Source organism: Onychostruthus taczanowskii, unplaced genomic scaffold (assembly GCF_017590055.1).
Source record: "Onychostruthus taczanowskii isolate IOZ18803 unplaced genomic scaffold, ASM1759005v1 scaffold240, whole genome shotgun sequence".
NCBI lineage: Eukaryota > Metazoa > Chordata > Aves > Passeriformes > Passeridae > Onychostruthus > Onychostruthus taczanowskii.
Genome location: NW_024499685.1, coordinates 53,153 through 75,966, shown reverse-complemented (window position 1 = coordinate 75,966; position 22,814 = coordinate 53,153). Strand labels below are relative to the sequence as shown.

The 22,814-nt window shown below is 64.6% G+C and overlaps 1 protein-coding gene across 1 annotated transcript in view; it reads right to left on the bottom strand.

Annotated features, from left to right (window-relative positions):
• PLEC (plectin) overlaps nucleotides 1–22,814 on the bottom strand; it is a 97,580-nt gene that overhangs the window by 55,203 nt on the left and 19,563 nt on the right. Inside the window, exons 8-27 of the mRNA XM_041406107.1 lie at nucleotides 20,793–20,908; nucleotides 20,591–20,697; nucleotides 19,520–19,639; nucleotides 18,813–18,908; nucleotides 17,994–18,254; nucleotides 16,549–16,703; nucleotides 13,508–13,820; nucleotides 12,182–12,259; nucleotides 11,731–11,892; nucleotides 9,058–9,162; nucleotides 5,923–6,018; nucleotides 5,719–5,844; nucleotides 5,022–5,174; nucleotides 4,516–4,670; nucleotides 4,316–4,442; nucleotides 4,041–4,224; nucleotides 2,666–2,823; nucleotides 1,983–2,161; nucleotides 774–912; nucleotides 337–693 (exon numbers count right to left, since the gene is read on the bottom strand). Coding sequence (XP_041262041.1) covers nucleotides 337–693; nucleotides 774–912; nucleotides 1,983–2,161; nucleotides 2,666–2,823; nucleotides 4,041–4,224; nucleotides 4,316–4,442; nucleotides 4,516–4,670; nucleotides 5,022–5,174; nucleotides 5,719–5,844; nucleotides 5,923–6,018; nucleotides 9,058–9,162; nucleotides 11,731–11,892; nucleotides 12,182–12,259; nucleotides 13,508–13,820; nucleotides 16,549–16,703; nucleotides 17,994–18,254; nucleotides 18,813–18,908; nucleotides 19,520–19,639; nucleotides 20,591–20,697; nucleotides 20,793–20,908 — 3,187 coding nt within the window. The remainder of the gene's footprint in view (nucleotides 1–336; nucleotides 694–773; nucleotides 913–1,982; nucleotides 2,162–2,665; nucleotides 2,824–4,040; nucleotides 4,225–4,315; nucleotides 4,443–4,515; nucleotides 4,671–5,021; nucleotides 5,175–5,718; nucleotides 5,845–5,922; nucleotides 6,019–9,057; nucleotides 9,163–11,730; nucleotides 11,893–12,181; nucleotides 12,260–13,507; nucleotides 13,821–16,548; nucleotides 16,704–17,993; nucleotides 18,255–18,812; nucleotides 18,909–19,519; nucleotides 19,640–20,590; nucleotides 20,698–20,792; nucleotides 20,909–22,814) is intronic.

The window sequence follows — 22,814 nt, the reverse complement described above, 5'->3', positions numbered from 1 at the left end:
CCCTTGCCCCATTGGGGATGGCTGGGTGCACCCCTCACCTTGCTGGGGATGTCCAGGATCACCCCTTGCCCCACTGGGGATGGCCAGGCACACCCCTCACCCTGCTGGGGATGCCCAGGAGCACCCCTTGCCCCATTGGGGATGGCTGGGTGCACCCCTCACCCTGATGAGAATGCCCAGGATCACCCCTTGCCCCACTGGGGATGGCCAGGCACACCCCTCACCCTGCTGGGGATGCCCTGGAGCTCCCCCTTGCCCCACTGGGGATAGCCTGGCACACCCCTCACCCTGCTGGGGACGCCCAGGAGCCCCCCCTTGCCCCACGGCCAGCCCTACCTTCTCCTGCAGCAGCTGCTCGCGCACGGCCTGGCTGTCGGTGATGGGCACGGCCTGGATGGCCTCCTGGCGCTGCCGCGCATCGCGGATCCACTGGCGCAGCGCGTCGCAGCTCTGCCGGTAGTAGCCCAGCTGGCGGCCCAGCTGGTCCAGCTCGCGCTGGCGCAGGTCAGCCTGGCCCAGCACGGCCTGCCAGCGCTCCAGCAGCTGCTGCACCCGCTCCCGGTACCGCTCCAGGTCCACGTCCCGCTCGCTGTGGCCGCGGACCATCCGCTCGTTGACGTCCTTGGCCTTGCCGAGGTCGGTCTCCAGCGTGCTGAAGAAGGGCTGGTGGCTCTCGGCCTGTGCCCGCAGCCGCTGTGGCAGATGGGCACCGGTCAGAGCCGGCCACGGTGTCCCCAGCCGCCCCCCCCTTGGCACCCCAGAGCCCCTGGTACCTTAAGCTCAGCCTTGCTGGCCTCCAGCTCAGCCAGGTCAGCGGGCACCGCCTGCACGTCCTTCAGCTGCTCCTCGTACTTGCGGAGCAGCTCCTCGGCGCCCTGCGTGCTCCGGATCACCAGCCCGATGGTCTTCAGCCTGCGGCACAGGGACGGGATCAGCCGGGAGCGGGGTGGGAGCAGGAGCGGGATGGGAGCGGGCAGCTCAGCAAGAGCAGCACGGCAGGACCAAGAGGGAAGGGAAAGGGAAAAAAGGGGGAAAAGGAAAAAATGGGGGAAAAGGAAAAAAAGGGGAAAGGAAAATAGGGGGAAAGGAAAAAAAGGGAAAAGGAATAAAAGGGAAAAGAAGGGGGGAAAAGGGGAAAAGGAAAAATGGGGAAAAGGAAAAATGGGGAAAAGGAATAAAAGGGGGAAAAACGGGGAAGGGAAAAGAAGGGGGAAAAAGGGGAAAAGGAAAAAAGGGGAAAGGGAAAAAAGGGCAAAAAAGGGGAAAAGGGGGAAAAGGGAAAAGAGAAAAAGGAAAAGGGGGGGAAAAAGGGAAAAAGGAAAGGGAAAAAAAGGAAAAATAAAAAAAGGGGAAAAGGAAAAAAGGGGAAAAGGAATAAAAGGGGAAAAAAGGGGGAAAGGGAAAAAAGGAGAAAAGGGGAAAGGGAAAAAGGGGGAAAAGGAAAAAAGGGGAAAAGGAAAAAAGGAAAAAGGGAAAAAGGAAAAAAGGGAAAAAAGAGAGAAGGAAAAAAGGGGAAAAGAAAAAAAAGGGGAAAAAAAGGGGGAAAGGAAAAAAAGGAGAAAAGGGGAAGGGGAAAAAAGGGGAAAAGGAAAAAAGGGGAAAAGGAAAAAAAGTAAAAAGGGAAAGAGGAAAAAAGGGAATAAAAGGGAGAAGGAAAAAAGGGGAAAAGGAAAAAAAGAAAAATGGGAAAAAGGAAAAGAGGGGAAAAGGAAAAAGGGGGAAAAGAAAAAATGGGAAAGGAATAAAAGGGAAAGGAATAAAAGGGAAAAAGGGAAAAAGGAAAAAGTAAAAAAAAGGGGGGGGAAAAGGGAAAAAAGGAAAAGGGAAAAGGAAAAAAAAAGGGAAAGAGAAACAAAAAGAAGAAGAGAAGAGGGAAGGAAAAGAAAGGGAAAGGCATGCTGGCTCTCCCCAGACTCCCCACAGCCTCCCAGCTGCCCAGGCTCCTTTCCAGCCCAGGGGTGAGGGTGCCAGGGCTCACTCACTTCTCCAGGTAGATGCTGGAGAGGCTGTACACCTGCTCCATCTTCCGCAGGGTGACCTCCAGCTCGGAGCGCAGGACAGGCGCCGAGCCCGCCTGCTCCGGCTGCGCCAGCACCTGCTCCGTCTTCTCGCTGACTTTGGCCAGGTTCTTCTGGATGCCCTCCAGCTCCAGGTGTGTTTGCTGCAGGGAAGGAGTCCCTCAGTCCTTGCTGGCTGCAGGCCAGCCCCCGACAGAATGTTCCCCCTCTCTTGGAGCCCGGGAGGAGCAGAGCAGGGGAAGGCTCTGCAGCCCGTCGGTGCAGGTGGACAGCAGAGGTTTAGGTGGGATATTGGGGAAATTTCTCCTGTAAAGGGCTGTGCAGCCCTGGCACAGCTGCCCTAGGATGGAGTGCCACCCCTGGGGAGATTTTACAGCCGTGTGGATCACTTGGGGACATGATCAGGGGTGCCCTTGGTGGACTCAATGGGCTTTGACTGCTTTTCCAACCCAAACCATTCCCCCAGGCCCATCCTGGCGCTGAGCTGGCCGCCTGTGCGCACTACACGTGTCACACGCGTGTCACAGGGCTGGGGTCAGCCTGGGCTTGCCATGGGGCTGGAGGTGTCACCCTGGAGGTGTCACCCTGAGGATCCTGGGGGGGATCCACTGGGCCAGCTCCCCGGGGCTCTCACGTGTGTCACACACCTGCTGCTCAGCCTGGCGCTGGGCGCACTCGCGCAGCGGGTCGGCCTTGAGGGGCAGGCGCAGGCGGTGCACGGTGCGGCTCTCGCAGCTCTCCAGCTGCAGCCGGATGTCCTTCAGCTGCGAGATGTAGCTCTTGCACAGAGACTCGTCCTGCTCTCCTGCGGGGACAGAGGGGCGGCTCAGTGCCCTGGGACACCACGGGGACGCCGCGGGGACCCGCGGTGACACCGCGACGGCTCGGCACCACGGGGATACCCTGGGGACTCACAGCAGGGAGAGGGGACACGGGGATGGCTCAGCACCCTGGGGACACCCTGGGGACTCACAGCAGGGAGAGGGGACACGGGGATGGATCAGCACCCTTGGGACCCACAGTAAGGAGAAGGGACACAGGGATGGCTCAGCACCCTGGGGACACCCTGGGGACTCACAGCAGGGAGAGGGGACACAGGGATGGATCAGCACCCTTGGGACACCCTGGGGACCCACAGCAGGGAGAGGGGACACAGGGATGGCTCAGCACCATGGGGACCCACAGTAAGGGGAGGGGACACGGGGATGGATCAGCACCCTTGGGACACCCTGGGGACCCACAGCAGGGAGAGGGGACACGGGGATGGATCAGCCCCATGGGACCCACAGCAGGGAGAGGGGACACGGGGATGGCTCAGCACCCTGGGGACACCCTGGGGACTCACAGCAGGGAGAGGGGACACGGGGATGGATCAGCACCCTGGGGACACCCTGGGGACTCACAGCAGGGAGAGGGGACACGGGGATGGATCAGCACCCTTGGGACCCACAGTAAGGAGAAGGGACACAGGGATGGCTCAGCACCCTGGGGACACCCTGGGGACTCACAGCAGGGAGAGGGGACACAGGGATGGATCAGCACCCTTGGGACACCCTGGGGACCCACAGCAGGGAGAGGGGACACAGGGATGGCTCAGCACCATGGGGACCCACAGTAAGGGGAGGGGACACAGGGATGGCTCAGCACCCTGGGGACCCACAGCAGGGAGAGGGGATATGGGGATGGCTCAGCACCACGGGGACCCAGAGCAGGGAGAGGGGACACGGGGATGGATCAGCACCCTGGGGACACCCTGGGGACCCACAGCAGAGAAAGGGGACACGGGGATGGCTCAGACTGTGGGGACAACACGGGGACCCATGATGGGAAGGGGGGATGCAGGGATGGCTCAGCACCCTGGGTACACCCCATGAGCCAATGTGAGGAGGGGGAAGACTGGGACAGCTCATCACCATGGCGATACCCCAGGGACACCACAAGGACCTGCAGGTCACCCCAAGGACCTGGGGACAACCCCGGGGACCCCCACCCTTCAGAGGGGACGGAGAGGGGGACACCCACCTTTCTCCTGGCTACGCAGCAGCAGCTCGTATTTGTGAGTGCAGGCGTTGTAGTCGCGCTCCACCTGCAGCCGGTCGTCGGGCTGGAAGCTCTGGGAGTCCTGGCTGTCCCTCAGGAACTCCTGGTAGTGCCTCTCCAGGCTGGACAGGACCTGACGCACCTCCTCGGCCGGCAGCGTGCGGAACTGGGAGGGGAGGGGGGGGGGTCACAGCCGTGTCAGCCCCTGCTGCGACCCCTGGGACCCCTGCGCCACTCCGGGTCCCCCAGGAACTCACCGTGACGTGCGTCCAGGAGTGGATCTGCTGGATGTCCCGGGTCAGGTACTGCCAGGCGCGGAGGCTGCGCAGGTCCTGGTGCAGCCGCTGCCACAGCCCCAGCAGCTGCTGGTGGGCGGTCTCCAGCCTGTGGGGACGTCGAGTTAGAGGTGGGGAGGACACAGGGGAGCCCGGGTGGGGTGCAGGGGCGCTGTCCCCACCTGTGCACGGCGTCCAGAGCCTCCTTGTTGGGGGGTGGCAGGAGGAAGCAGACCGAGGGGACGACGGCCTCGCCGCCAGCGGCGCTCAGCACCCGCCACTGCTGCGGCTGCGCGTGGTTCACCAGGGCGCAGGTGTCGTTCTTGTGCACCGTCACCTGCGGGGCAGGGGGTCAGGGTGGGGTGCGGGCCCTTGTGTCCACCTGTGCCTCCCCCTCATTCCCCAGTGTCCCCCCCATGTTCCCCTATGGGCCTGGTGTGGTCTCAGTCTGGGTGGGGGGGCCCCTTTGCGTCCCCCCCTTGTGTCCCCTCATGGGGCTGGAGCAGCATCAGAGAAGGGTGGGAGGTCCCCCATGTGTCCCCTTGTCCCCCAGGGTGGTGTCACACCGGGGGGGGGCGTCCTCCTGTGTCCCCCCCACGGGGCTGGGGCAGCATCAGAGTGGGGTGCTGGACCCACCATGTCTCCCCACATCCACCCCAGGGGAACCAACCCTCACGTCCCCCCGCACCTCCATTTGCTTGTAGTCGCAGACGGCCTGGATGGGGGGGCGGCCCTGCAGGGGTGTCGAGGGGCTGCGTGGCTTCAGCTGCACGATGGTCCTGGCGCGGCGGGACAGACCCCCCAGCTGCGCCCCCAACTCCGCCAGCTGCTCCTTCTGCTCCTGTGGGGGCAGGTTTGGGACACCTCAGGATTTGGAGTGCCCCATGGTGTTGAGGAGCATCAGAATTTTAGGGAGGTACCAGTTGTTTTTTTTTTGTGAGAGCTCAGAAATATCAGGAGGTTCCAAAGGTTTTGGGAGCTCTTGGGGTTTTGGGCGGGTGCCGGAGTTTGGGGAGGGGTCAGGAATATGAGGCAGGGGGGTCACCCTGGTCTGTTGCAGCAATGGGGTGTGGGGGTCACCCCAGGGGCTGCAGTGGGGTGGGCACCCCAGCACTCTGCAGCGGGACACCCCAGGGGCTGCTGTGGGACTCTGATTTTGGGGCTCACCATGGGGCCTGCCACCTCAGAGCTGCCAGGGGCTGGGGTCACCCTGGAGGTGTCACCATGAGGATCCTGGGGGGATCCACCTGGGCTCCCACCTGCCCTCGCTACAGGGTGATGCAGCAGGGTCACCCTGCAGATCTTGGGAGGGTCACCCTGGGGGTCACTGTGGGGGTCTCCCCGGGGTCCGGGGGTCTCCCTGGGGGTCTCAGGGGTGCCCTCACCGCGAGGTCCTGCAGCAGGTCCTCAAGGCGCGTGGCCGTGGTGCCGCGGTCGCAGCTGAACTTGCGCCGCATCGTCTCCTCCGTCTTCCGCAGCAGCTCCTCGGCCTCCCGCACCTCGGCGAAGAACTGGGGGGGGGCCAGGGGTCAGCGCTGGGGTCACGCCCTCCCTCCCACTCCCAGCCCCGCCCTGGCACCCCCCCGTACCTGGAAGTAGTTGGTGTTCTCCTTCAGGTGGGTCTCGATGCAGCAGCAGAGCTGGAGCATCCAGCTCCACTGGGTCTGCAGCGCTGCCAGGAACGCCTGCGGGGAGCGGGGGGGACGCCGGGGCTGGCACCGAGGGCACCTGCACCGCTACGGGTGCCCACACCCACACCTGGCCTGCACCCACACCTGGCCTGCACTCACACCTGCACCCTCACCTGGCCTGCCTCACACCTGCACCCTCACCTGGCCTGCACCCTCACCTGCCTGCACCCACACCTGGCCTGCACCCAGACCTGCACCCTCACCTGGCCTGCACTCACATCTGTACCCTCACCTGGCCTGCACTCACACCTGCACCCACACCTGGCCTGCACCCACACCTGGCCTGCACCCACACCTGGCCTGCACCCAGACCTGCACCCTCACCTGGCCTGCACTCACATCTGTACCCTCACCTGGCCTGCACTCACACCTGCACCCTCACCTGGCCTGCACCCAACCTGTACACACCTGGCCCACACCCACACCTGCACACACACTGCTACAGGCAGTGACCCCCACACTGCACCACTGTACCCCACACCAGTGACCCCCAGTGCCCACTGCACCCCCCACCAGCGACCCCACACCAGTGACCCCCAGTGCCCACTGCACCCCACACCAGCGACCCCACACCAGTGACCCCCAATGCCCACTTCACCCCACACCAGTGACCCCCCAGTGCCCACTGCACCCCACACCAGTGACCCCAGACCAGTGACCCCCAATGCCGGGGTCAGGGTGGGGTGCGGGCCCTTGTGTCCACCTGTGCCTCCCCCTCATTCCCCAGTGTCCCCCCCATGTTCCCCTATGGGCCTGGTGTGGTCTCAGTCTGGGTGGGGGGGCCCCTTTGCGTCCCCCCCTTGTGTCCCCTCATGGGGCTGGAGCAGCATCAGAGAAGGGTGGGAGGTCCCCCATGTGTCCCCTTGTCCCCCAGGGTGGTGTCACACCGGGGGGGGGCGTCCTCCTGTGTCCCCCCCACGGGGCTGGGGCAGCATCAGAGTGGGGTGCTGGACCCACCATGTCTCCCCACATCCACCCCAGGGGAACCAACCCTCACGTCCCCCCGCACCTCCATTTGCTTGTAGTCGCAGACGGCCTGGATGGGGGGGCGGCCCTGCAGGGGTGTCGAGGGGCTGCGTGGCTTCAGCTGCACGATGGTCCTGGCGCGGCGGGACAGACCCCCCAGCTGCGCCCCCAACTCCGCCAGCTGCTCCTTCTGCTCCTGTGGGGGCAGGTTTGGGACACCTCAGGATTTGGAGTGCCCCATGGTGTTGAGGAGCATCAGAATTTTAGGGAGGTACCAGTTGTTTTTTTGTTGCGAGAGCTCAGAAATATCAGGAGGTTCCAAAGGTTTTGGGAGCTCTTGGGGTTTTGGGCGGGTGCCAGGAGTTTGGGGAGGGGTCAGGAATATGAGGCAGGGGGGTCACCCTGGTCTGTTGCAGCAATGGGGTGTGGGGGTCACCCCAGGGGCTGCAGTGGGGTGGGCACCCCAGCACTCTGCAGCGGGACACCCCAGGGGCTGCTGTGGGACTCTGATTTTGGGGCTCACCATGGGGCCTGCCACCTCAGAGCTGCCAGGGGCTGGGGTCACCCTGGAGGTGTCACCATGAGGATCTTGGGGGGATCCACCTGGGCTCCCACCTGCCCTCGCTACAGGGTGATGCAGCAGGGTCACCCTGCAGATCTTGGGAGGGTCACCCTGGGGGTCACTGTGGGGGTCTCCCCGGGGTCCGGGGGTCTCCCTGGGGGTCTCAGGGGTGCCCTCACCGCGAGGTCCTGCAGCAGGTCCTCAAGGCGCGTGGCCGTGGTGCCGCGGTCGCAGCTGAACTTGCGCCGCATCGTCTCCTCCGTCTTCCGCAGCAGCTCCTCGGCCTCCCGCACCTCGGCGAAGAACTGGGGGGGGGCCAGGGGTCAGCGCTGGGGTCACCCCCTCCCCCCCACTCCCAGCCCCGCCCTGGCACCCCCCCCGTACCTGGAAGTAGTTGGTGTTCTCCTTCAGGTGGGGCTCCATGCAGCAGCAGAGCTGGAGCATCCAGCTCCACTGGGTCTGCAGCGCTGCCAGGAACGCCTGCGGGGAGCGGGGGGGACGCCGGGGCTGGCACCGAGGGCACCTGCACCGCTACGGGTGCCTGCACCCACACCTGGCCTGCACCCACACCTGGCCTGCACCCACACCTGGCCTGCACCCACACCTGGCCTGCACTCACACCTGCACCCACACCTGGCCTGCCTCACACCTGCACCCACACCTGGCCTGAACTCACACCTGCACCCTCACCTGGCCTGCACCCACACCTGCCCCCCACCCACACCTGCCCAACCCCAACCCTTGGCCTGCACCCAGACCTGCACCCTCACCTGGCCTGCACTCACATCTGTACCCTCACCTGGCCTGCACTCACACCTGCACCCTCACCTGGCCTGCACCCAACCTGTACACACCTGGCCCAGCCTGCACCCACACCTGGCCTGCACCCAGACCTGCACCCTCACCTGGCCTGCACCCACATCTGTACCCTCACCTGGCCTGCACTCACATCTGTACCCTCACCTGGCCTGCACTCACACCTGCACCCTCACCTGGCCTGCACCCAACCTGTACACACCTGGCCCACACCCACACCTGCACACACACTGCTACAGGCAGTGACCCCCACACTGCACCACTGTACCCCACACCAGTGACCCCCAGTGCCCACTGCACCCCACACCAGCGACCCCACACCAGTGACCCCCAGTGCCCACTGCACCCCACACCAGCGACCCCACACCAGTGACCCCCAGTGCCCACTGCGACCAGTGACCCCCAGTGCCCGCTGCACCCCACACCAGTGACCCCACACCAGTGACCCCCCAGTGCCCGCTGCACCCCACACCAGTGACCCCCAATGCCCAGACCCTCCTGAACCCCCTCCCCAACCCACCAAAGCCCCAAGGTGCCCCTCAGATTCTCCCAGCCCCTTCATTTCCCCCAAGGTCACTGAGACCCCCAGGCCCCCTCCAGATTCCCCACAACCCCCCAGAACCCCCAGCCCCCGTAGCCCCCCCCAGCCCCCGTCATGCCCCACAATTTGTCCCCAGCCCCACACCCACCTCCAGAGTCTGCGCCCCAGGGTGCTCCTCTCGCAGCAGCCGCTCGCCCGTGGTCCGCAGCTCCTGGATCCGCCGCTCCCGCAGCTCCAGCTCCCGCATCAGCGCCTGGGGCGGGGGCAGCGCTCACACACGTGTGCAGGGCAGGGGGGCAGCGCTCACACACGTGTGCAGGGCCGGGGGATGTGTGTGTGTGTCCATGGGTGTGTCCACATGGAGCAGCTGTGTCCTCCATGCGTGTCTGCCTGCATGCATGTCCATGTCATGGCCATGCCCATCTCTTGTGTCCTTGTCCACACCCATCTCTGTGTCCATGTCGTGTCCATGCCTGTGCCCATGTCGTGTCCATGCCCATCCCCATGTCCAGACCTGTGTCCATGCCCGTCCCCGTGTCCATGTCCCTGACCACCCCCATGTCTGTCCCCATGTCATGTCCATGCCTGTCCCTGTGTCCATGTCCATGCCCATCCCCATGTCCGTGCTTATCCCCATGTCATGTCCATGCTCATCCCCGTGTCCGTGCCCATGTCCATGCCCATCCCTGTGCCCATGTCACATCCATGCCCATCCCTGTGCCCATGTCCATGCCCATCCCCATCTCTGTGCCCACGTTGTGTCTATGCCCATGCCTATGTCTGTGCCCATCCCCGTGCCCATGTCCGTGTCCATGCCCATCCCTGTGTCTGTATCCGTGTCCATGCCCATACCCGTGCCCATGCCCATCCCTGTGTCCATGCCCATCCCTGCCACATGGAGCAGCTGTGTCCTCCATGCGTGTCTGCCCGCATGCATGTCCATGTCATGGCCAAGCCCATCTCTTGTGTCCTTGTCCACACCCATCTCTGTGTCCATGTCATGTCCATCCCTGTGCCCATGTCGTGTCCATGTTCATGCCCATCCCCGTGTCCATGCCTATCCCCATGTCCATGTCATGTCAATGTCCATGCCCATTCCTGTGTCCACATCCGTGCAAATCCCTGTGCTCATGTCATGTCCATGCCCGTCCCCGTGTCCATGTCCATGCCCATTCCTGTGCCCATGTTTGTGTCCATGCCCATCCCAGTGTCCATGCCCATGTCCATGCCCATGCCCATCCCTGTGTCTGTATCCGTGTCCATGCCCATACCCGTGCCCATGCCCATCCCTGTGTCCATGCCCATCCCTGTGTCCATGCCCACCCCTGTACCCATGTTGTGCCCATGCCCACCCCCGTGTTCATCCCCATGTCCATGCCCACCCCCATGTCCATCCCTGTGTCCATCCCCATGTCCGTGTCCATCCCCGTGTCCATGCCCGTCCCCGTGTCCATGTCCATGCCCATTCCTGTGCCCATGTTTGTGTCCATGCCCATCCCAGTGTCCATGCCCATGTCCATGCCCATCCCTGAGTCTGTGCCCATCCCCGTGTCCATGTCTGTGTCCATGCCCATCCTGTGTCCGTGTCCATGCCCATCCTTATGCCCATGTTGTGTCCATGCCCATCCCCATGTCCATGCCCATCCCTGTGCCCTTGCCCGTGTCCATGCCCGCCCCCTGTGCCCACATCCGTGTCCATGCCCATTCTTGTACTCATGTCATGTCTATGCTGATCCCCATGCCCATGTCCATCCTCATCCCCATGTCTATGTCATGTCCATGCCCATCCCCATGTCCATGCCCATGCCCATCGCCATGTCCATGTTGTATCCATGCCCATCCCCATGTCCATGCCCATCCCTGTGTCCATGTCTGTGTCCATGCCCATCCTGTGTCCATGTCTGTGTCCATGCCCATGCCTGTGTCCCTGTCTGTGTCCATGCCCATTCCTGTACTCATGTCATGTCTATGCTGATCCCCATGCCCATGTCCATGCCCATCCTCATGCCCATGTCTATGTCATGTCCATGCCCATCACCATGTCCATGCCCATCCCTGTGTCTGTCCCTGTGTCCATGCCCGTGTCCATGTCCATGTTGTGTCCATGCCTATGTCCGTGTGTGTGCCCATCCCCATGCCTGTGTCTGTGTCCATCCTGGTGTCTGTGCCCATGTCCATGCCTATCCCCATGTCCATCCCTGTGTCCATGCCCACCCCCATGTCCATGTCCATCCCCACGTACATGTCCATGCCCACCCCTGTACCCATGTTGTGTCCGTGCCTATCCCCATGTCCATGTCCATGCCCGTGTCCGCGTCTGTGTCCATCCCCATGTCCGCATCCATCCCCATGTCCATCCCCGTGTCCGTGTCCATCCCCGTGTCCATCCCCATGTCCGTGTCCATCCCCGTGTCCGTGTCCATCCCCGTGTCCATCCCTGTGTCCGTGTCCATCCCTGTGTCTGTGTCCATCCCCGTGTCCGTGTCCATCCCCATGTCCGTGTCCATCCCCGTGTCCATCCCCATGTCCATGTCCATCCCTGTGTCCGTGTCCATCCCTGTGTCCATCCCCGTGTCCGTGTCCATCCCCGTGTCCGCGTCCATCCCTGAGTCCATCCCCATGTCCGTGTCCATCCCCGTGTCCGTGTCCATCCCTGAGTCCATCCCCGTGTCCGTGTCCATCCCCGTATCCATACAATCTGGGCTGTCTCCCCTTCCATCCCCGTGTCCGTGTCCATCCCCGTGTCCATGCCCACGTTGTGTCCATCCCCATGTCCGTGTCCATCCCCGTGTCCGTGTCCATCCCCGTGCCGCGCCCGTACCGAGTAACTCTCCTTCTTGGCAGCCATGGCGGGGTTGTTGTGGCTCCAGTCGAAGGCCACCTCCTCCTCCTCGCGCTCGCTCAGCCACAGCAGCTCTTTGGTGGCGGCACTGACGAAGCCATGGAGACTCTCCAGGTGCCGCAGCCGCGACTTGGAGGAGTTCTGGGGAGGCACGGGGGTGTGGTGTGCAGCTGTGTCCTTGCCCTGCACGGCCTCATCCCCACAGGGCTGTCCCCTCCACACCCTCTGTCCCCCCTTATCCTCCTCCCCACCTTCCCCCCATGTCCCGCATCTTCCTGCCCCACATCCCCCCCACACTCACCCCCCCCCCCCCCCCCCCCCCCCAGCAGGTCCCCCCATGTCCATCACGCCCTATGAACCCCCCAGGCCACACGTCCCCAGCAGGTCCCCCCACATCTGCCCCCACTCCCGCCCACCCCTCCGGGCTCACCAGCAGCTTGGCGTACTGCAGCTCCAGCTTGCCCAGGCACTCCCGGTAGGCGCCGCTGGGGCCGGGGGACAGCTGGGTCTGCAGGAGACACCATCAGCTCCAGGACCCCCACCCCAGACCCAGATACCCCCCAGAACCCCCCCAAGGGGAGCGACACTGGGGACTCGTGGGGAGGGCAGCGCATCAGGGGTGCAGGGGCTGCGGGGGATGCCCTCGGGGCACGGTGCCCCCCACCCTCCTGGGGCTCCCTCGGCCCCAGGGGGCTCCAGAGCAAGGGCACAGGCTGGGGGGGCCGGGATGGGCTGCTCTCCCCAAACCACCCCCCCACGGGGCAGTGCACAGCCCCAGGAGCAGAGGTGGGTGAGCCCTGGGGGCTTTGGGGAGCAGAAAGAGGGGTGGTCATGGTGCTTCAGGGACCCCGAGGCACAGAGCTAAGGCAGCCCCACAGGAAATGCTCAGGAGAAAGGGAGGGAACAGCACTGGGGGGACCCCTTGAAGAAGAGTGGGGACAGACCCAGAGGACCCCCAGAACCAGGAGGTCCCCATCACCCTGCAGGGTCTCACCCTGTCCCCCCCAGAACCAGGGTGTCCCCAGCACCCAGGGGTCTCACCCTGTCACCCCCATAACCAGGGGATCCCCATCACCCTGCAGGGTCTCACCCTGTCACCCCCATGACCAGGGGATCCCCATCACCCTGCAGGGTCTCACCCTGTCACCCCCAGAACCAGGGGATCCCCAGCACCCTGCAGGGTCTCTCCCTGTCACCCCCAGGACCAGGGTGTCCCCAGCACCCTGCAGGGTCTCTCCCTGTCACCCCCAGAACCAGGATGTCCCCAGCACCCAGGGGTCCCACCCTGTCACCCCCAGAACCAGGGTGTCCCCAGCACCCAGGGGCCTCACCCTGTCACCCCCATAACCAGGGTGTCCCCAGCACCCAGGGGCCTCACCCTGTCACCCCCATAACCAGGGTTTCCCCAGCACTCAGAGGTCCCACCCTGTCACCCCCAGGACGTGGGGATCCCCAGCACCCTGCAGGGTCTCACCCTGTCACCCCCAGGACCAGGGTGTCCCCAGCACTCAGGGGTCCCACCCTGTCACCCCCAGGACCAGGGTGTCCCCAGCACTCAGGGGTCCCACCCTGTCACCCCCAGGACCAGGGGATCCCCAGCACCCAGGGGTCTCACCCTGTCACCCCCAGGACCAGGGTGTCCCCAGCACCCAGGGGTCTCACCCTGTCACCCCCAGGACCAGGATGTCCCCGGCACTCAGGGGTCTCACCCTGTCACCCTCAGAACCAGGATGTCCCTAGCACCCAGGGGCCTCACCTCATCAGCCCGTGCCCGCTCCACCTTGGCGCGGAACTCCTCGATGGCGCGGTGCAGCCCGCGGTGGGCGCCCAGGTGGGTCTCCACGGTGGGCAGGTCCGCGCCCCACTCGGCCGTGGCCACACGCCGCTGGTTCTCCTCCACCCAGGCCAGCAGCTCCTGCAGGTAGCGCAGCGGGGCCTCGTCCGGCTCCGGCCGCCGCTGCGCCGATGTCACCGGCACGGCCGTCACCGCGGTCACCGGCGCCCCCGACTTCAGCCGCAGGTTGTACTCGGTGCGGATGGACACCAGGCGCTCGTGCAGGCGGTACACGCTGCGGGGAGGGGGGTGTCAGCGGGGGACGAGGGCCGTGGGGAGCCCTGGGGGCACGGGGGGCTTTGGGGTGCACAGGGGTTGTAAGGGGGTACAGCAAACATGGGGAGTTTGGGGACACGAGAGGCTTTGGGGGCATGAGAAGGTTTGGGGTGCACAGGGGTTGTAAGGGGGTACAGGGAACATGGGGAGTTTGGGGACACGAGAGGCTTTGGGGGCATGAGAAGGTTTGGGGTGCACAGGGGTTGTAAGGGGGTACAGGGAACATGGGGAGTTTGGGGACACGAGAGGCTTTGGGGGCATGAGAAGGTTTGGGGTGCACAGGGGTTGTAAGGGGGTACAGGGAACATGGGGAGTTTGGGGACACGAGAGGCTTTGGGGGCATGAGAAGGTTTGGGGTGCACAGGGGTTGTAAGGGGGTACAGGGAACATGGGGAGTTTGGGGACACGAGAGGCTTTGGGGGCATGAGAAGGTTTGGGGTGCACAGGGGTTGTAAGGGGGTACAGGGAACATGGGGAGTTTGGGGACACGAGAGGCTTTGGGGGCATGAGAAGGTTTGGGGTGCACAGGGGTTGTAAGGGGGTACAGGGAACATGGGGAGTTTGGGGACACGAGAGGCTTTGGGGGCATGAGAAGGTTTGGGGTGCACAGGGGTTGTAAGGGGGTACAGGGAACATGGGGAGTTTGGGGACACGAGAGGCTTTGGGGGCATGAGAAGGTTTGGGGTGCACAGGGGTTGTAAGGGGGTACAGGGAACATGGGGAGTTTGGGGACACGAGAGGCTTTGGGGGCATGAGAAGGTTTGGGGTGCACAGGGGTTGTAAGGGGGTACAGGGAACATGGGGAGTTTGGGGACACGAGAGGCTTTGGGGGCATGAGAAGGTTTGGGGTGCACAGGGGTTGTAAGGGGGTACAGGGAACATGGGGAGTTTGGGGACACGAGAGGCTTTGGGGGCATGAGAAGGTTTGGGGTGCACAGGGGTTGTAAGGGGGTACAGGGAACATGGGGAGTTTGGGGACACGAGAGGCTTTGGGGGCATGAGAAGGTTTGGGGTGCACAGGGGTTGTAAGGGGGTACAGGGAACATGGGGAGTTTGGGGACACGAGAGGCTTTGGGGGCATGAGAAGGTTTGGGGTGCACAGGGGTTGTAAGGGGGTACAGGGAACATGGGGAGTTTGGGGACACGAGAGGCTTTGGGGGCATGAGAAGGTTTGGGGTGCACAGGGGTTGTAAGGGGGTACAGGGAACATGGGGAGTTTGGGGACACGAGAGGCTTTGGGGGCATGAGAAGGTTTGGGGTGCACAGGGGTTGTAAGGGGGTACAGGGAACATGGGGAGTTTGGGGACACGAGAGGCTTTGGGGGCATGAGAAGGTTTGGGGTGCACAGGGGTTGTAAGGGGGTACAGGGAACATGGGGAGTTTGGGGACACGAGAGGCTTTGGGGGCATGAGAAGGTTTGGGGTGCACAGGGGTTGTAAGGGGGTACAGGGAACATGGGGAGTTTGGGGACACGAGAGGCTTTGGGGGCATGAGAAGGTTTGGGGTGCACAGGGGTTGTAAGGGGGTACAGGGAACATGGGGAGTTTGGGGACACGAGAGGCTTTGGGGGCATGAGAAGGTTTGGGGTGCACAGGGGTTGTAAGGGGGTACAGGGAACATGGGGAGTTTGGGGACACGAGAGGCTTTGGGGGCATGAGAAGGTTTGGGGTGCACAGGGGTTGTAAGGGGGTACAGGGAACATGGGGAGTTTGGGGACACGAGAGGCTTTGGGGGCATGAGAAGGTTTGGGGTGCACAGGGGTTGTAAGGGGGTACAGGGAACATGGGGAGTTTGGGGACACGAGAGGCTTTGGGGGCATGAGAAGGTTTGGGGTGCACAGGGGTTGTAAGGGGGTACAGGGAACATGGGGAGTTTGGGGACACGAGAGGCTTTGGGGGCATGAGAAGGTTTGGGGTGCACAGGGGTTGTAAGGGGGTACAGGGAACATGGGGAGTTTGGGGACACGAGAGGCTTTGGGGGCATGAGAAGGTTTGGGGTGCACAGGGGTTGTAAGGGGGTACAGGGAACATGGGGAGTTTGGGGACACGAGAGGCTTTGGGGGCATGAGAAGGTTTGGGGTGCACAGGGGTTGTAAGGGGGTACAGGGAACATGGGGAGTTTGGGGACACGAGAGGCTTTGGGGGCATGAGAAGGTTTGGGGTGCACAGGGGTTGTAAGGGGTTGGGGGCACGAGAAGGTTTGGGGTGCACAGGCGTTGTAAGGGGGTACAGCAAACATGGGGAGTTTGGGGACACGAGAAGGTTTGGGGTGCACAGGCGTTGTAAGGGGGTACAGCAAACATGGGGAGTTTGGGGGCACGAGAAGGTTTGGGGTGCACAGGGGTTGTAAGGGGGTACAGGGAACATGGGGAGTTTGGGGGCACGAGAAGGTTTGGGGTGCACAGGGGTCACCAGGGGGCTTTTGGGGCTGCAAGGGCTGCAGAGAGTAAGGGGGGCTTTGCGGGATACAGGGGACGTGGGGGTCACAGGAGGCTTTGCAGGGTTTTGGGGGGCAGAGGGGTGGCTGGCGGTGCAGGGAGCATGAGGAACATGGTGGGCATGAGCAGCATGGGGGACACGGGAGACATGAAGGGCTTTGGGGGGCTGGAAGGACGAGGAGGACGTGGAGGGCTCTGGGGGCACAGGGCCACGGGGACAAAGCCGTGGGGACCCCCGCAGTGCCCGTACCGACGGTACATCTGCTCGCCCTGGGGGTGCCGCCCGTCCTTGAGGGTCTGCACGTCGTTGAAGAGCAGCCGGATCATGGCATCCGCCTTGTCCAGGTCCCTCTCCACCTCTGCCGCCTTCTGTGGTGCCTTCCCGGCCGCCAGCAGCCGCACGTCCTGCGGGGGAGGGACAGTAAGGGAGGGGAAGGGACAGTAAGGGAGGGGAAGGGACAGTAAGGGCAGGGACAGGGACAGTAAGGGCAGGGACAGGGACAGTAAGGGCAGGGACAGGGACAGTAAGGGCAGGGACAGGGACAGTAAGGGCAGGGACAGGGACAGTAAGGGCAGGGACAGGGACAGTAAGGGCAGGGACAGGGACAGTAAGGGCAGGGACAGGGACAGTAAGGGCAGGGACAGGGACAGTAAGGGCAGGGACAGGGACAGTAAGGGCAGGGACAGGGACAGTAAGGGCAGGGACAGGGACAGTAAGGGCAGGGACAGGGACAGTAAGGGCAGGGACAGGGACAGTAAGGGCAGGGACAGGGACAGTAAGGGCAGGGACAGGGACAGTAAGGGCAGGGACAGGGACAGTAAGGGCAGGGACAGGGACAGTAAGGGCAGGGACAGGGACAGTAAGGGCAGGGACAGGGACAGTAAGGGCAGGGACAGGGACAGTAAGGGCAGGGACAGGGACAGTAAGGGCAGGGACAGGGACAGTAAGGGCAGGGACAGGGACAGTAAGGGCAGGGACAGGGACAGTAAGGGCAGGGACAGGGACAGTAAGGGCAGGGACAGGGACAGTAAGGGCAGGGACAGGGACAGTAAGGGCAGGGACAGGGACAGTAAGGGCAGGGACAGGGACAGTAAGGGCAGGGACAGGGACAGTAAGGGCAGGGACAGGGACAGTAAGGGCAGGGACAGGGACAGTAAGGGCAGGGACAGGGACAGTAAGGGCAGGGACAGGGACAGTAAGGGCAGGGACAGGGACAGTAAGGGCAGGGACAGGGACAGTAAGGGCAGGGACAGGGACAGTAAGGGCAGGGACAGGGACAGTAAGGGCAGGGACAGGGACAGTAAGGGCAGGGACAGGGACAGTAAGGGCAGGGACAGGGACAGTAAGGGCAGGGACAGGGACAGTAAGGGCAGGGACAGGGACAGTAAGGGCAGGGACAGGGACAGTAAGGGCAGGGACAGGGACAGTAAGGGCAGGGACAGGGACAGTAAGGGCAGGGACAGGGACAGTAAGGGCAGGGACAGGGACAGTAAGGGCAGGGACAGGGACAGTAAGGGCAGGGACAGGGACAGTAAGGGCAGGGACAGGGACAGTAAGGGCAGGGACAGGGACAGTAAGGGCAGGGACAGGGACAGTAAGGGCAGGGACAGGGACAGTAAGGGCAGGTGCCGTGCCGTGCCGTGCCGTGCCGTGCCGGCAGCCGCAGAGGTTTCCCAGCAGGAGCGGTGACTCACAGCCCTGTGGTTCCCCCTCGGGGGGGGCCGGGACACCCCACCCCGGCCCGGCCCCGTGGTTTGGCAGCGGGAGGGGGGTGTGGATGCCAGCGCGGCCCTGCCCGGCCCCCCCGGCTCCCCCCCCGGCACTCGCCTCTCGAACTCTGCCCGCAGCAGCTTCTCCCGCTCCAGCACAGCGACGTGCAGCCGCCCCCACTCCTTCTCCACGTCCAGCGGGTGGTACCCGGGGGGCACCTTCAGCTGTCCCGACTGCACCGCGCCCTGCACACCCCGAATGTCACACACTGCCCGAAGGGGCGTGCCGGGCACTGCCGCGGGACCCCCGGCACCCTGGGACCATCATCCCCTCGGGACCCACCCCACACCCCCAGGACCCCTGACACCCCGGGACCCACAGCCTCTGGGACCATCATCCCCTCGGGACCCACCCCACACCCCCAGGACCCCTGACACCCTAGAACCCACAGGCCCTGGGACCATCATCCCCTTGGGACCCACCCAAAGCTCCCCAACCCTACAGGACCATCAACCCCTTGGGACCCACCCCACCCTCCCAGGACCCCTGACACCCTGGGACCCACAGGCCCTGGGACCATCATCCCCTTGGGACCCACCCAAAGCTCCCCAACCCTACAGGACCATCATCCCCTTGGGACACATCCCCACTTTCTCGAGACCCCTGGCTACTGGGACCCCCACCCCTCAGGATCCGATATCCCCAGGGTCTGCCCCTGAGGCCCCCCACCCTTTTGGACCCCAAGCACCCAGGACCGTCACAGGACGCCACCTCCAAGCCCCGCCCCAGCCCTTGGCCGGTACCTCCAGCGCCTGGAAGATGGCTTTGGAGCGGTTCTTGTCGGCTTCCCGAGCCGGCAGCTCCGTCTCCTTGAACTTGAGGAACTGGCGCCAGAGGATCTGCCGGGGGTTAAGAGGGGGCACAGCTGAGCGGGGACCCCCAGCCGCTGCTGCCCCCTCCCCAAGCATCCGCCCTCCCCAGCCTGCAATTTTCCATGTGTGCAGAGCCGGCGGGAAGGAAGTGGCCGCGCTGGGCTTTGCCAGCGGTGACTCACGGCAGAGCCGGGGAGGGTGAGTCAGAGGAGCCCCCCCCTCACGGGGCACCCGGCTCTGAGTCCCCAAACCCTGCAGACCCCCAGACTGGCACCGGAGGGGGCTCCGTGCCACAGCCACACCCAGGTCTCACGGTGACCCAGCACAGCACGGCTCAGCCGTGGACATGAACCACCCACGATGGGGCTGCCGGCCGGCTGGCACCCCTCACTGGGCATGAGCCACCCACAGCGGGGCCACAGGCCAGCAGCTCAGCCGTGGACATGAACCACCCACGGCGGGGCCACAGGCCAGCCAGGATTCTGCCACACACCGCCCCAGCTACCAGCGGCTCCGGGGGTCCGTCACCCCTGTGACAGCACCGTCCCTGTGTCTGTCTTTGTGCCCATCCCCGTGGCCATGCCAGGCCAGCAGCACTGCTCCTGTCCCCACCGCCACGCCTGTGCCGGCGGCCTCACCTCGATCTCCTCGTAGCTGGCAGGGAGGCGACGCTCCTCGAAGAGCGCCGAGTGCTGCCGGCTCCACTGCAGCAGCCCCGTCACCACCTCGTAGTACTCCTGCCAGCGCAGCTGCAGCTCCTGGGGAGGGGGACACGTGTGGGGCTGGGGGGGGGTGGGACAGGGACAGTAAGGGCAGGGGCATGGCCAGGGCTGGTCCCCCCGCCCCGGTGCCAGCGGCACTCACGGCCTGCAGCAGAGCATCCGCCTGGTTCAGCTGCTCCTCACAGAGCCCTGACTCCATCTGCAGCTTGGTGACCACACGCTGCAGCCGCTCCAGCCTGCGGGGACACAGAGGGACACGGTCAGCACAGACCAGGTCCTGCCCAGGGGCAGCTGTCCTGGCCTTGCACGGCATGGGTCCTGTCCCGTGCTGCATCCCGCTCCCTGTCCTGCTCCCCCTGTCCCCATCTTCCTTTTCCCACTCCCATCCCACGCCCAACCTCAACCCCGATCCCCCACGCCCCATTCCATTTCAACCCCCGTCCTGCCCCCCATTCCATCCCATTCCCAATCCCATCCCACCGCCCCCCGTCCTGCTCCCATCCCTCTCCTGCCGTGCCGTGCCGTGCCGTGCCGTGCCGGCAGCCGCAGAGGTTTCCCAGCAGGAGCGGTGACTCACAGCCCTGTGGTTCCCCCTCGGGGGGGGCCGGGACACCCCACCCCGGCCCGGCCCCGTGGTTTGGCAGCGGGAGGGGGGTGTGGATGCCAGCGCGGCCCTGCCCGGCCCCCCCGGCTCCCCCCCCGGCACTCGCCTCTCGAACTCTGCCCGCAGCAGCTTCTCCCGCTCCAGCACAGCGACGTGCAGCCGCCCCCACTCCTTCTCCACGTCCAGCGGGTGGTACCCGGGGGGCACCTTCAGCTGTCCCGACTGCACCGCGCCCTGCACACCCCGAATGTCACACACTGCCCGAAGGGGCGTGCCGGGCACTGCCGCGGGACCCCCGGCACCCTGGGACCATCATCCCCTCGGGACCCACCCCACACCCCCAGGACCCCTGAGCAGCGGTGACCCCCAGCAGCCCAACTCACGTTGGCCTTGACGCCGTCCTGCACCTCGGGCACGCGCGGCATGGCGTCGTACAGCGAGGACACGTAGGTGATGATGGACTTCTCATCTGGCTGCGCCACGTCCACGTCTGCGGGGGGGGGAGGCGGTCAGGTGGGGGACCCCGTGGTGGGGAGGGACGGGGTTCTGCAGAGGGACCCCCCCCCAGTTCACCCCAAGCCGTACCTTCGGGGTCCAGCAGCCGCGTCACCCCCAGCTCCCGCTCGGCCACCGTGAAGGCCTGGTCCAGGTTCTCCAGGTTGCTCTGGCGGTACACCCGGCCCATGTCGATCAGCATTGGCCTGTGGGTGGGGGGCAGCAGGGGTCAGTGGGGCTGTGGGGACCCCAAAATCCCTGAGGAGGGCAGGTCCCCCCTTTCTAGGGCCTCCTCTGCCTGTCCAACCATCCCACACCCCACACCAGGGGCACTGGTGGCAGGGGAGACCCCCACAGCCAGCACAGGGACAGGAGGGGCTGGGGATACACACAGTCCCCAGTGGGAACCCCGACACAGTCAGAACCCCCATGTCCTGTGCATTGGCCACCCCAACCCCACGTGGGGCTGGCACCCCAGTCCCATGTGGGGCTGACACCCCAGTCCCATGTGGGGCTGGCACCCCAATCCTCTGTGAGGCTGACACCCCAATCCCACGTGGGGCTGACACCCCAGTCCCATGTGGGGCTGACACCCCAGTCCCACGTGGGGCTGACACCCCAATCCCATGTGGGGCTGACACCTCAATCCTCTGTGAGGCTGACACCCCAATCCCACGTGGGGCTGACACCCCAGTCCCACGTGGGGCTGACACCCCAATCCCACGTGAGGCTGACACCCCAATCCCATGTGGGGCTGACACCTCAATCCTCTGTGAGGCTGACACCCCAATCCCACGTGGGGCTGACACCCCAGTCCCACGTGGGGCTGACACCCCAATCCCACGTGAGGCTGACACCCCAATCCCATGTGGGGCTGACACCCCAATCCTCTGTGAGGCTGACACCCCAGTCCCACGTGGGGCTGACACCCCAATCCCACGTGGGGCTGACACCCCAATCCCATGTGGGGCTGACACCCCAATCCCACGTGGGGCTGACACCCCAGTCCCACGTGGGGCTGACACCCCAGTCCCACGTGGGGCTGACACCTCGAGCCCCCCTTGGGGCTCCATGGTGGGGCCAAGCTCAGTGTGGCAGTGCCATGGTGCAGAGCACGGCACAGCTGTGACACGGCACAGTGCAGATGCCTCCCCCCATCTGGCACACGCCTGCACATATTTGCTCTCCCCAAAAGCACGCGGCGGTCCCAGCAGGACCCGTGGGGACCTGCCTGCCACCGCCCCGGCACGCCAACAGCGGGCACGGCACTGCCGGCACAGGCCGATGGGCCGGGACTCGTCAGGAGCACGTGCTCACATCACCCCGAGCAGGATCACACGGCTGCCCCACGGGCACAGGATCAGCTGCCCCACGGGCACAGGATCAGCTGCCCCATGGGCACAGGATCAGCACTGCTGCCCCATGGGCACAGGATCAGCTGCCCCATGGGCACAGGATCAGCTGCCCCATGGGCACGGGATCAGCACAGCTGCACCATGGGCACAGGGTCAGCTGCACCATGGGCACGGGATCAGCACTGCTGCCCCATGGGCACAGAATCAGCACAGCTGCCCCATGGGCACAGGATTAGCACTGCTGCCCCATGGGCACAGGATCAGCACAGCTGCCCCATGGGCACGGGATCATCACGGCTGCCCCATGGGCACAGGATCAGCTGCCCCATGGGCACAGGGTCAGCTGCCCCATGGGCACGGGATCAGCACAGCTGCCCCATGGGCACAGGATCAGCTGCCCCATGGGCACAGGGTCAGCACAGCTGCCCCATGAGCACAGGCACAGCTGCCCCATGAACACGGGATTGGCATGGCCACCCTGGTGAGCACACGCCTGCCCATGGATCACACGGCACCACCACGGCACCCACCTGTGCCGGTGGATGATGGCGTTGAAGAGGCGCCCGTCCCGCCAGCTGGTGGTGAAGTTGTCACAGCGGAGACCCTGGTAATCCTCCACCATCCGCTGTGACCACAGCAGCAGCTTCTCCTTGGCTGTCATGTCCTCCGACTGCCCCGTCACCTGGATGTCTGAGATCTGCCAAGACACAGCTGTCACTCTGGGAACTGGCACGGCCACCGCCACAGTGACACTCGC